At 44.8% G+C, this 14190-nt stretch overlaps 1 protein-coding gene across 5 annotated transcripts in view; it reads right to left on the bottom strand.

Moving 5' to 3' along the window:
- The window catches only part of CLPB (caseinolytic mitochondrial matrix peptidase chaperone subunit B), a 163153-nt gene that overhangs the window by 96021 nt on the left and 52942 nt on the right, over nt 1-14190 (bottom strand). For 4 of the 5 annotated variants that reach the window (XM_045293127.1, XM_045293128.1, XM_004708798.4 and 1 more), the window contains one exon: nt 12221-12324. In XM_045293127.1, coding sequence (XP_045149062.1) covers nt 12221-12324 — 104 coding nt within the window. Of the gene's footprint in view, nt 1-4635; nt 4726-12220; nt 12325-14190 lie in introns of all 5 variants that reach the window. The other variant, XM_004708797.4, reaches the window with a different exon arrangement.

The following is a 14190-nucleotide window of genomic DNA, read 5'->3' as shown; positions in this document are numbered from 1 at the left end:
TGCTTTCGTTGGGATCTCACACAGTCCAGCACTGTGAATTTTATGTAAACATCTTGCCCCCAGGGAGCTTGAAGCTCAATGGGCTCCAAAAAGCATTGCACAAAGATCAGCTAGCTCAAAGAGATGATCTTCCCACCAGTCTTTGAAGTGAGACGGAATGTTAATGGACGCGATTTTATAGAACAATTTGTAACCAGGGACAAGTTGTGGATTGACCAATGTGACCAGTGAGCAAGGCCCAAGCAACACAGGCTTTCTAAGGAGATTTGCTAGGCTAGTAAAATTCAAGGCAGAGAGGTCAGCTCAGACGATGGCAACTGTTTTTGGGAACTCCAAATGAGTAATTTTGAGAGATGTTCTTATAGGATACAAGACAACCATTAAAGGGCTTATCATTAAGCATTTTTAAAAAATGGTAAACTGCATGAGTGGGGAAAATGCCAGGAAGGGTGCATCAAGGAATGTTTTCCCATCATGACAATGGACTTGCCTATTTTTGTACTTGCATAATCTCTATCCTATGAGAAATTTTGTTGGACAACCTTATCTTATCCACCTTACTGCTCTGGTATTGCCCCTTCAGACTTATTTTTGCTTCCCAACTGCAAAGAAAATTTCAAAGGAATACAATTTTTGAGTCCCTTGAGGATGCCAAATTTGCATCTTGCCATGGTGTAACTTGAAGGACACAAATCATGTGGGGAAGCAATAGGACAAATGGAAACACTGCCTTCAGAAGTGCTTTGACCTTGGTAGAGGACATGTCAAGAAACAAACCTTCACACTTCGGTCTTTTAATAAAGGTGTCTATGATTTCATAGCAAGACTTTTAGGCTTACCTTCAGATGAGGGGGTTTCAAAAAGTTCATAGGAACCTTGCATTATCTTTTAATTCAGTTTTTCCATGAGATTTTTTAAGCCCCTCATATAACTTGTTAACAGTCACGTTAGAAGTCAATGGCCCAGATGTACGCTCAACACCAAGGTCTATGTTCTTTTCTCTATTTGATCACTTGGCTTTATCATTCCTTTCTTTTATTTATCTATGCTTCACCCATTCTTTAAAACCCAAGCACTGTAGTCACTGTTCTCCTTTTCCTCTATGCCAAAGCAGTCAGCATTTTAAAACATATTTTTGAACACTGTAGATGCTCAATAAATACTTCGTTAGTGAATGGATGCTAATTGTGACTCCCAAGTAGAAAATAGGTTCCTGAAGAACAGTGACTGTGTCTTCTATTTACCTTCATTCATCATACATATGGCTAAAGGACCAGACCCCACTTAAAAGTGGTTCTCACACACACCAGGCTCTTTGCCCAAAGACTATATAGTTTTTCAAGGATAGGAAGGACCCTGTACCTCATCATCACCCTGTCATAGTGTAGCTTAGAAGCTGTCACAGAGCAGTAGCTCAGAAAAAGTTTCATGAAATAAAAATTGGATTTGTATTTGTTTTTACAGAGGCACATCAAGGAGAGCTTTCCTACAGGGCCCACACCCATCTTCTCTCACGTTCATGTATAGGAAACGGGAGTTCAGGACGGTTGGCCCAGATCTGTAGGAAGACAGATCTTTAAGCCTGCCGGTGGTATAAGCTAGTCAGTGTGGCATCCTATCTGGTCCAGGACCCCCAGCTCTGACCACAGGCCCTGGCGGGGTTTTCCAGAGTCCACATGCCACTTCCGAATCACGTTCAAAGGGTGGGGGAAAATCCTTAAGGATCTAATCTCCGGTTACCTATAGACCCCTTAAAAGGGTCTGAATCTTCTTTTGCTTCTCATCTCTCTAACTTTGGGGACAGCAACATACTCACTGGTACCTAGGTGCTGTTTGATTTGCCCTGTAATTACTCTGAGTTGACCATTTCCCCTCCCCCCTGCATCCTAGGTAAAGCAGCATTCTTTCAGGTCCTGGGCTCTGCAGGGGTAAAAGGAAGGAGCCTGCTCTTTTTGCCCCCGAGCTAGCTCTGCTGCTTTGGTTGGTCAAACTTGGTCCCTCTGTGCTCCCCAATCCCTACACCTGCTCGCCTCTCTTCTGCCTGTTCTTCAAGATGTTAAAAACTCGCAATAAAAAACAAATACAAAATGCTGTAATTAATAGCCAATTCCAAGCCAAGCCAGCATCTCTACTAATAAACCTCAACACTTACAAAAAGAACAATAAATTCTGCCCCTCTCTGGTTCTGAGGTGGTCTCTTTTATATACTCTGTGTGTGCGTGTGTATGTATGTGGTAAGTGTGTCTACATATATATTTATTTTCCTTTATTTCCCATCCAGGGAGGGGCAGAATAATGAACTGCGTGCGTCAGGGAAGATGAATCTGAGATACTAGGGAGCAGTGCAGTAAAAAGATTAAAGTGTTATTATTGTTGGTTTTTTTCCCCCATGGTCCATTGTGACAGCTCGACCGTCATCTGTAAAAAATGTCTCAGAGAGAGATAATCATCGGAAACTCAATAAAGCGTCAGGGGGAGCCTCAGCCCCCATCAATCACTGGGTGCCTGGAAAATTTCAGCCCTCTGTCTCCCTTCCTGCTATCCATATAAATGTATCTAATATATTTTGTGTGGTGTGTGGGACTGATCCCTGATTTGGAACTTTTGATGAAAAAATATTTATACACAAAATATGTAAATCAGTTAAAAATCACAACACTAGTTCCCTGCCATTTTATCCTGCTTTAAAAAAAAAATTATAAATGCAACAGTATTTATTCTTAATAAAACATGTCAACTAGTAAGCCTTTCCTACACAAACACAGAGGGCTGGAGAGCTAAAAGGAAGAAAACAATTACCTAACGGAACGGGCTGAGAGGCTCAGCCCTGCAGTGGGCCAGAATGCCTGATGGCATCAGTGCCTTCAATGTCCATGCTGGTGACTGCACCCTACTGGCCCTGGAGACATGACAAGGCTATGTGGGGCTGGACAGTGGTGAGGGATATTGATTAAAAATAATAATTTCCTGAGGAGGTTTCAGCTTGGTAGGTTCCTAGGCCTTCCAACACTTTGGACAAGCCAGACGGGTTTGAAGCGGATGAAGTACGAGGCGCATGCATGCCCAAGCTGATTAGGCGATTGAGTTCTACACAAGAGCAGGAGACATTTCTGCTGGCAGTTGGCATCATGACTGCCTCCGTTTCTGTAGTTCTTACAGCACAGGTCTTCTGTGAGCACAGAACAAGTATCACTAAATGGTACCTGCTGCAGTCATCATCGTCTCCCCCTGCTTCTCTGCCCTGAAGGGATCAGTTCCTACAATGCCCTGTCTTTTTGGTTGTTCAAGAAGGAAGTCCAAGCATCTTGATCTGGTCTCAGTCTACTGCTGCTGTGTTTTACTGTTCACTACTCTCTCAAATGAGTCTTCTGTTCTAGATTCTCATGCATCACTGTAAGAAGTCTGCTTGCTGGCCTGAAACTCACTTCTCTGTTTTTCATCCAAGTGTTTTGGACATAGAATATTCCTTCTCTACACATACCCAATCACACGAACCCCATAACTTCTCCCAATCCATCCTATACCTTGAGGCTCAAATCTGACTTTATTTCCTTGACTGCTCAGTCTCAGAGAGTCTCTTTCCTCACTTCTGACAGTCCATGTTACCTGCACCTGACCGAATCCTTGTCAGATTCTACCGTAGTCACGTCTTAAATCTTTATTATTATTAATGATGGTTGTTGATAGCACCTTCCATTTGCATGACATCTTTATATTTTCACAGGCTTTAAAAAATACTTGGATTTGGTTCTCACAACCAGCCTCTGCGGTAGGAAACACTCTCTTCAGAGGAGAAAATCAAGGGTTAGGAGATACAGAAAGCTGCCTGAGGTCAGGCAATGGCTAAGCCGTTCCTTGCATTCTAAATAATACTTGGCTGTTTGCCAGTAAGCGTTTGCTGCCACAGAAAAGCCTTTGGAAGGTTATGCCAAAGACTCTGAATGCAGTCCATTAATGGTACAGTGATGATGATGTAAAAGCTTACTTTAAAAAAAAAAAAAAAAGCTTATATTAATGGAATTCTTTCTAAGTTCTGGGCTTTAGGTTAGGGAATAATATTTAACTTTAACTCTCCCAATAACCTTTATTTTATAACTATAGAGACAGCTTCTGGGAGGTGCACAAAATTGCTCCAAGTGTTCTACACACCTACAACACCATGGCTTGGGCACGCAGCCTGTGTAGGAGCAAAACTTCAGGGGCAGAAGGCGGTCCCTCTCAGGGAGGCAAAAGTCTAGACAGGGTTCAAGCAGTTCAAGTACCAGGCCATAGGACCTGTATTCTACAGCGAGCTTCTCAGAGTGGGATCCTGTTAACAATACAAATTCTTAAGGCTCACTTCAGACCTACAGAGTCAGAATCTCGGGTGGCAGGGCCCAGAGATCTGTTTTTTAAATAAGTTCTTTATGCGATATTTTTAGGCATGCCACCTGACAATCTATATTTCATAGGGTGCCTTATCACTCCCAAATGCATCCAAATTCGGCTGTGCCCGGGCAGGACCGGGAGGCAGTGGCAGGGGGTGCTAAAGTAACATTTAGAGTGATCAGTTGAGTAGATGAGCTGGGATGAGCCCACACTTTGGCAGTGCGTCCTAGGCAGGGGGAGAAATATTATAGAGAGCAGTTCCATTACCGCCAGTGGGAACTCCTAGCCACCTCCTGAACGCCAGGGCACTTGTCCACTGGTTAGTGATGCGCCAGCCTGCACCGTCTTGTCCCTTATCTGAAGACACAGAGATGGGAAGGTCAGCTGGAGCAGGCCAGGACCTGCAGCCCCGGCAGGAGATGGGGTACAGGGAAGGGGCCCACTGGGGCGGATGGGGGCGGGGTTGGCCCTGGTAGGCTGAGTCTGGAAAACCAGGGCCTTTACCACCAGAGGGGCTTTATGCCAACCCAGCTTCTGCGCGACTCATCTTTATTCAGCTGCCACTTGGAGCTGAGAAGAGAAGCTAATTTATAGCCCTGTTCTAGCCACGTTTCTGCCGTGTTTTATTGTTTTAATTGTACATATGAGAGGCGTTCAGAGTGCTCGCTTGCCTTTCTGACAGCCCCAGACCCCCAATGTCTATAACAGTTACTTACAAGCAGCCAGCGGCATCCCCAGCTGGGCGACTTGTTTACTGTTACCACTAATTTATGGCCACTCCACCTGAGGATTGGGGCCCACCACCCAGCCACCAGCCACAAGTGGAACGCTCCTGGTGTGGGCTCGGGTGGGGCTCAAGGCACTGAATGGAATGTGAGTGAGACAGGGAGTAAGTTGGCAGAGGAACAGCCATGGTCTCTACTCGGTCTTCCACATGGGTCCCATCTCTGTGCCTTTGCTTACGCTGTGGCCTTACTTACAGAATCTCTTCCTGTTTTCCCTCCACTTCACTTTCCAAAACTGAGCTCAAATCTCAAATCTACTTCGTTCAAATACACTTCTCGCTTGGATGGTAAGGCTAGAGATTAGTAGAACCTTAGAAGTTACAGGGCTGACAAGGCCCTCAGGGGCCATACAATCCAGTGCCCCTGGGCAAGAAGCCCCTTTATAGCCCTCCAGAGGGGCAGGCACCCAGCTTCTGTTAGCTACCTTTACATAAAGTGTTACTCAGACCTCCGGTGGCAGGCTTTGGGCCTCAATCCTGAATCAAAATATACTTCCACAGACAAATTCTTCATTAAATGTCACATTGCTTTAAAGATACATACGTATATATATAATTTTGCTCAACATAACACAGCTCATAACAGCTTAGATGAGCCATGATTGTCTGGCACAGAAGCCTGACTTTCCTCTAGGGTACCGTCACGCCTCCGAACAGTCAGGCCAACAAGGTTTGCATACCAGCAGACCTGGACCACCTGCTCCTGCAGGTCTGCGCTCTACTCAGAAACACCAACCTTGTCCAGAGTGGAAGATGCTCTAAGGCACTCAGCTGAGCAGGCTTCTGCTATGACAAGGCTCAGCTCATAAGTCAGACAGGAGAAGGGTTACCCGAGAAATGGGGCAACCCAAGATAAAGTCTCGGAGAGTAACAAAGAGGAGTTTCTTTCCTCTCTAAGGTGTGTATGCTTTGAGCAGGTAGAACTGATACAAAACCCAAACCATAACCCACACCAAACTCACTGCCACCGAGTCAATTCCAACCCATAGTGACTCACAGGGCAGAGTGCAGTTGCCCTGAGATTTAAAAATCTTTATGGGAGCAGACAGCCTCATCGTACCCCTGAAGAGCAGTAGGTGGGTTCAAACTGCTGACCTGTGCCACCAGGGCTTTTGAACAGATAGAAAGGGCTTCAAAAAGTTTGTATGTAGATGGAATTAAATTTCTCAGTGGGAAAAGCAACTCAACCGCTCATCTTCCTCTTGCTTTCAATTTCAATGCTGGCATTCCTGAGTGACAGACGGGTCCTTAATTTATGTCTCTACTCCACTTCCTCCCAATCTTTTTCTTTTGTAAACAGTTTTATTGGCACATAATGCCCATATCATACAATCCAATAGTTCAAGCCTGTGAAGAAGAGCTGTGCGATCACCAGCACCACCATCTCCAGGACACTTTCTTCCCTCTCGTTCCCATTGCTCCCAGCGCCCCCTTTGCTCCCAAGCTCCCCTGCCATACTCCCGATACCATTAACTCAGTCACTGTCTCCACTCTGGATTTCATATACAGAAAGACATTAAAAATAAAGAAACAAACCAAACACTAACAACAGTAACAAAATAAAGCAGGAAAACCTCAACCGAAAAGCAGAAAATCTTAAAAACCTGAACAAATTTAAAATGGGTCAAAAGGGAGATCAAATGATAAGGTGTGAGATTTTAACCAAGTTACCTCTGCAATAATCCACATTGCAGTGCACTCTGCTGGATAACAAGGCTGTTCACGTCCCTGCTCTATGGGTAAAGGGAAGTCACCGGAGGCTCAAGCCACATGTAATTCCCCTTTACGTTTTGGAGAAACCGAAAACAACTTTAAAGTGGATCAAAAGGGAGATAAAATGATAAGCTATTACATTTTAACCTAACACAATCTTCTATAATCAACTTTACAAAATGCTCTCTGCCTGGTAACAAGGCCATTAACATCCCTCCATTATAGTCAGAGGGGATTCACTGGAGGCTTAATCCAGGTGTGGACCCTGCAAATGGATTTTGGGCCTCCTATTCATTTTCTAATGTCTATTTTCTATATCCCCAAAGATCACCTTTAGGAACTCCCCCAAATTAGAATGTGTTATGGGAGAGAGGAACCTACTTTCTCAATTTCTCCAAGGGATCCATCACCCCCCAAAGGTCAGGAACCATTGCTAATCTCTCTCTTCCAATTTTATCCTCCACCCCTGCAAAATGGTCCCCTACTTAAAATCCTTCAATGGCCTTCAGGATACACAGTATTTGCTTCCTAGAAATGTCCTATAAAGTCCTTCCCATGTGCAGCCCTGCTTACCTAGCCAGTCTTGGCCAATGACTCCACCCTCCAATGTAACTGTGAAAGGTTATTCCTTCTGCCTGGAAGGTCGGTCCATCCCTCTCAGCTTGCTTGGCAACCTCTCATTCATTTAATCCAACGTCACGATCCTATAGCACCTGCCACCAACCTGTCCCCAGGCGGGTTCATCATTCTCTTTCCACAGAGACCAATAACCTTTGCACACCTACCTTTGCATTTACCACTCTGTACTATGATTCCCTGTTCATAGCTCTTGTCTTCTTCTTGACTGGACGGGACCATGTATACAAACGGGCTTCAAAAAATTCATGGGAGATAGCTTCATTTTTCAGACTTTTTGAAGCTCCCTTGCACTTATTTTTGTATTTCCAACACCTGGCAGAGTGCCCAATACTCAATAAATAAACATTGAATTATAAATACAAGAAAGTAATATGTGATAACAACTGTAAGATACTTGACAACTCAAAAATCACATTTAACGTATTGATATTCATAACAATACTGATAAAGTAGACAAGGAATACACTACTGGGGTTTAAGGAGAAGGTCACAATCTTTAACTCATCACTTTCCTTGAATACTGTGCACAGGCTGAGGTTCACAGAAATATTTATAGAAAATTAATGAACTTGGCCTTTGGCACTGACTCTATGCTCCAAAATTAAAGCCCTATTCAACTTGTCTAAGCCTTTACATTGTAGACCAAAAAAAAGAGAACCAGGGCTCTTGTTTCACACGAGAATGATCCAGAACTAGGTATGGTACCTTGCATACAGTAGGTATTCAATACACACTGGTTGAAAGGCTGAAAGAATGAACTAACCTTACATAGAAAGAGGAAAGAAAAAAGTGGTCAAGGAAGCGCTAAGGAGAGAGAAGTGTAACTCTCCAGGCAAGAGGCAGCCAAGTGGGCAGACCAGGGAGAACAAGCAACGCTGCCGCAAAACCGGCAGACCAAGGCAATCTGGGATTTATTTTTAGAAAGTGTTAAGAGGTAAATCTTAGATTTTATAAAGTAACAGATATATTTCTGTACATCTAAAGCACAAGGTCTTTCTCAAAAACTCCTGATAAAATTCTTGCATGTGTTTTGAAAAAAATGGCTCCTTCACACACTTCCAAGATGCTTGGGCAGCAGAATGGGTCCCCTGAGAACAAGACGTGAACAGCTCAGTGTAACCTAACTGCCTTTGGGAAAGAGTTATTGGGAGTGAAAAACTCAAACAAATGCTAGGCACATTTTGAGCTTTGCAAGAAATCTGAGAAAATCTTCTACAACTTCGTGGACAGGGTAGTTCCGGAAACAGAGACTGGAAAGGAATGAAGTCTGGTGGATTGACAGCCAGTTAAACAAAACATTCTGTGGCTGTTGAATAATGGATCAAGATGGACCCCAAGGGCAATTTCTTATCGCGTGCTTCAGGATTCTGTACTTAGTAGAGTCCTAATGAACATCTGAAGCAAAGACTAGCACGCAAGGTACATGACTGCAGGGGCTGTGCCAGTCTAACTCACCAGCACCTAGAACAGTGCCTGATATTCACGGAATGCGATCAATACATATTTATGCAATAACCCAATCACAGAAAGCCAACTCAGTAAATGTGTGAATCATACAAAATAAGAACGATAGTTAATTTTTTCATCTTTGTTTCACAAGGGACACGCTGGTCTTTTCCAATGTTTTGTTTTACATATCTACAAGGCGCCCTGGTGGTCTAGGTTACCCCGGGGCTGCAAATCTTGTCCCTGTGCATTGGGACGGATGGATGCTCTTGTGAACTATCTGTAGCGAAGATTGGCTGGCAAACAAGCTAAAAACAATTCAGAGGAGGCTGATCATAGACAAATAGAAAGAAAGAAATACCTACAACAGAGACTGGCAGACTGTGTTGTATTCTGTGGGCCACATCTGGCTTGGAACATGGACCGCCACAGGCATTCATTTCTGTATGATCTACGGCTGCCGTTGTACTTCAGTGGCAGAGTTGAGTGGTCACAACACAAATTGTCTACGTTGAAGAGCTTCAAGTATTTCTTATCTGCCTTTTCCCAATAAAGACTTTGCCAACCACTGACCTAAAATGTTGAATAGGAGTTTCAACCTGGAGAGAACCATTAGAACACTGAGTTACAAGAACTGAATACAGACGTGGTCTGCACTGGGGGAAGCATGCAGGGCAAACCAAGAGACACATGCTTTGTTCTGGAAGTAATGTTTCAGTAATGACCCTGAGAAAGTCTAGTCTATCCAGAGGACAAGAGGAAGACAGAGTGAGGATATCACTAGTTCAAAAGCAGCTGAAAGAACTGTAAAACAGCAGAGAGCAGGAAATGGTCACCACTCCTGTAATAGTTGAACCAAGGGACAGAGAGGGTAGCATGTTCCATATGGTTTTAAACTTTAGTACAAAATTAAGTATAAGAGAGTGTTCAGGAAGGTAGATTTCTTAATAAAACAAGGTTCATTTACACCAGGGGTCCTCAAACTGCGGCCTGCCATGTGTTTTTGCCCCATTTTGTTTTTTTACTTCAAAATAAGATATGTGCAGTGTGCATAGGAATTTGTTCATAGTTTTTTTTTTTTAACTATAGTCCGGCCCACCAACGGGGTCTGAGGGACAGTGAACTGGCCTCCTGTTTTAAAAGTTTGAGGACCCCTGATTTACACAATTAGAGCTAAGAATGGGTGGCCTTAGCAACCAGGCCGATGTCTGGGTCAGGGAGGCTGCAGCAGGGACTCCTACCCTTGGGGACGGGTTTGGCAATATAGGCAGGATTAGATGGCCTTCAGATGAGAGTCTGTACATTACAAAATCCTTCTAGGATTCTGAACAGATGAGAAGGCTCCCAACTGATCTTCTTCTTATCTGGCCAGGCCCTCTAAGCCAATGCTCTGCCTTGGTTCTGGGTGAAAGAAGTTGAGGGTGGCAATGCCGGGCTGAAATGAGGAAAGGACAGCCCACACCATGCCAGGCTGTAAATGCACAGAAGTGTGCGCCTCAGGAGACACTTGTGCATTTGAAGCATAATGTCAATATATTTCCTTCAGGCTCAGTGAGGCATCCAAGAAGGCAGAGGCCACAGCCTGCACATGCGAAGCACAGTCAGGTGGGAAGGGAGAAAGCTAAGAGTTCAAGTAACCATAGGAGAGGCCAAGACTTAGAGAACAGGCCAAAGAACAGCTGAGGGCAGGCTGCAATTACTGCCCAGCGCGGAGGCTGTGGTGGAAGACGTACTCATAATAATGGAGCCGTGACAGAAGGACCTGGTTTCCTGGTGGAACCCCCCAAGACTGAGGCCCCTATCTACCCTTCAAGCCTGGAACAGAACTCACCTTTGTGGCTCGGCTTTCAGCCAAACAACAAGCAGGTTGATAAGGCGAACAGTAACATCAGGGAGGTGCTTGCTCCTTCGAACAGCCAACCACATGAGATCAAAAGGGAAGCATTTGCCCAGGGATGAAGCTCAGAAAGCAGGAAAGCAGGATGGTGGAAAGGACAAACACTGGCAGCAGTGGGGACCGTGCTCTCATGTGGGGGACTGCAATAAGTGTCACGGACGCACCAGTGAATGGAAAACTGGTTTGCTCCATAAACTTTCACCTAAACCACAATACAGAGTTAAAAATGGGAAAAGAAAGTAAAGCAGATTGTGAGCGGTGGCGAGACTGGGAAGGCGACATCACCCTTTACCTGGGCAGTGATGTGTCCCGATATTTTCTAACACTCCTCACACCATGGACCTCAGGACTTTTCTCTGGGAGGCAGCTCTGAGGCCACCACACCCAAAATCAGTGCTGGGGATGAAGTCCACTGTTCTCAGCTGAACCTTCCCCCAGGCAGTCAGCAAGGCTGTCTGTCCTCCTGGCAGTACCACCCCTATAGCAGCTACCGCTCAGAGGCCCTTCTGTTGGAAAGTGAGGAGAATCCCAGCCTCTGTGAATGATCCAAGATAATGGACAGGCAGCAAGGGTAGTCTGGTAGGCACAAGTTCAAATGTAAAACACTCATTTCTGTCTGGAGCCCAAATAACCTCCCTATCTTCTCAACCCTACTTTCAAAAAGTATTCCCCAGAGCAACCCAGATGCCCCTGCCCAGGGGCCCTCCAGCAGACAGGTGAGGAGCTTAGGTACAGGTGCACACTACATCCTCCAAATGCACAACTTCATGCAATGACTTCAAAGCCCTCTGGAGGAGCTGGGGATGACGACCCCGTTGTATAAGCATAGACATCAAGGCACAGAGAGGGTTGACTACTTGTCATGAATCAGACATTCAGCTGAGGGACCAGTCCTATAAAAAAGATGGTATTTTACAAATTAGAATGAGAATAGTATTCTAGAACCCAAGAGTTCAAGAAGCTCTGAGGTTTCTTCTTTCGCTTTTAGTTTGGGGCCAGGGTCCATCTGCTGGAAGTGAAAGAGGACCAAATCGGCATTCCATGCAGCTGCCTTAATTATCTCACTGACCCCTGTTCCACTGACCACTCATCTGAAGCTCCGCAGGTTCAGTGCCTTCACCTCTGGGAGAACACCAGTTGAAATCAGTGCTTTCCCCTCCCCATGGGTCACAAAATCAGGCTTGACCTGTTTCATTCTGTAATAACGTCTGAAGTGGCATAACTTACAGACCCAGAAGGGGCTGTGATGAGCACTGGTTCCACGCTTTCTGGGTTAGATGACTTCCCAGAGGAGAAGGGTCAGGCTGGCAGAGAAGGGCTACAGAAGCCATAGAGAGGACGGCTCCCAGAGCAGCAGGGGAGCCCACACTTACCTTCCAAAGAATGGATGCCCTGCTCCTTGGAGGTCTTGTAAACACTGCTGAAATCATCTCCGAGGTTTGGGTCAGCCCCAGCAGCAAGCAGGACCTGTACCACACTGGAAGAAATCCCAAACCACAAGTGTCAGAAGCAGCGAGGGCAGATGCTGAAGCATGCTGTGGGTTGCAGTTGCTTTTCCTCGTGTGTGCGGCAGAGAGAGAAGGACATGGACTCTCAGACTGCGGGAGGAAAGGTCAAGAAAACTGCACCAAGGAGTGTTTTCATCACAAGAAGGTACCTGTTTATTATTCAAGGGGAGCAAGGCCTGTCCGATAGCAATTTCATTGGGAAGGCTTACCGTCCATCCTACAGCCCTGATCTTGCCCCTTTACACCTCTTTTGTTTCCAACGTGGAAATAACATTTAAAAGGTTCACAACTTGAGTGCCTGGAGGAAGTAAAACTGCCTTATTGACGTGGCAAATCGAAGAGTGCAGAATTCTTTGGGGAAAGGTTAGAGAGAGGGGAAGATCACCTTCAGAAGTGCAGAGACCTGGAGGAGGAGATGCAGCAGTTTCACGCTTTAATATTTTTGCTTCATAAATGTTTCTAAGATCTTACAGCAGGTTTTCACTTACCCTCACATATAACATCCTTCCGATTTTTCAAATATGCCTCTCTTTATGTAAAAAAATGGAATCCTCCACACACATAGCTTTAAGAAGTAGTAATTAAATATTCATCTCCAATTTTTAAAAATTTTATTTTGGGTGAACGTTTATATAACAGATGTTTTCCATTCAACAGTTGATACACACTTTGTTTTGTGACACGAATTGTAACCCCCTTGATGTTAACAGCACTCTTATTACTTCCTACCCGGCTTCCCGGTTTCCATTCGTCCTTCTTGCCTTCTGCACTTGGTGTTTGGAAAACTGCTGCCCTTTCGGTAGCTCTGATGAGTTTGTTCCTTATGGATGTCAACTGTTCACTTGAGACACCTGGAAGGTGATGCCTGGGGGGAAGTTCAGTGCCAGGTCTGATGAGTGGCTAAAGTTCTCAAGAGTTCTATCGGTCTCTAAGATACAGGTCACGTTTCGTCTTTTTATGATTTTGAATTTGTTCCCTATATTTTTCAACCACTCTGCCCAAGACCTACTGTTGTGATCTCAACCACAGCGGTCAGTAGCTCGGGCCTCAGGGTAATGGAGGCTAGGGTTCACTCGTTCTTCGGACTAGTGATTTCGTTTGGTCTTTCATTTTCTCCACTCACTCTTCCTTGCTTTTAAGACCCCTGCTGCTACTCCCTAAAGCAGACTGCAACACTGGCTGTGCCGGCTGAGTCAACTTGGCTGAGCTGTAATTTGCGCAGCACTATGTAATAATGTAGTCATCCTCCATTTGGTAATCTGATGGTGTCAGCCTCCATTTTTGCATCATGTTGACTTTCATCTTAACGACCTGGTCTATGGGACTCAACCAGGTTGAAAAGTGAATACTGGGTGATGACCTTCAACAGACATAGCATCTGGCTATCCATCTGCCCAAAGGATGATGGGATTCCCCATTACATGTAAGTCAAGGAACCAAAATCTATCTTTCATGTAACTGAGGTCCTTCTATATTGATTGTATATAACCTTTCATGGGTAACGTATCAGAATATGGATTAAGATCTCAAAGAGAAGGAAGAAGGGTCTCTACACAGCTAAAATCCAGGCTTAAATGCGGATATTTACTTCTTAATGATGTTACTCAGGTTCTCCCTAACAGATTCTTTACGCACAATTTAAACACGATTGCACTAGGTTTCCTATTTCCCAGAAGATTAAAAGACAAGAGGGTAGGAAAAAGCTGCTGTTGATGGGCGCATTCACTGAAGGCACTGTGAAGCAGGATCCGCCAGAGAGGTAGACATGGTGTACAGACTAACAACAGTCTTTAAAGACTTGCACCATCTGAGCATGGAAATGAGTAATGACAGCC

The sequence above is a fragment of the Echinops telfairi genome, unplaced genomic scaffold (genome assembly GCF_000313985.2).
Source record: "Echinops telfairi isolate 266 unplaced genomic scaffold, ASM31398v2 ScPeMD7_1713;HRSCAF=2227, whole genome shotgun sequence".
Lineage (NCBI taxonomy): Eukaryota > Metazoa > Chordata > Mammalia > Afrosoricida > Tenrecidae > Echinops > Echinops telfairi.
This window is presented reverse-complemented; position numbering and strand designations above follow the sequence as displayed.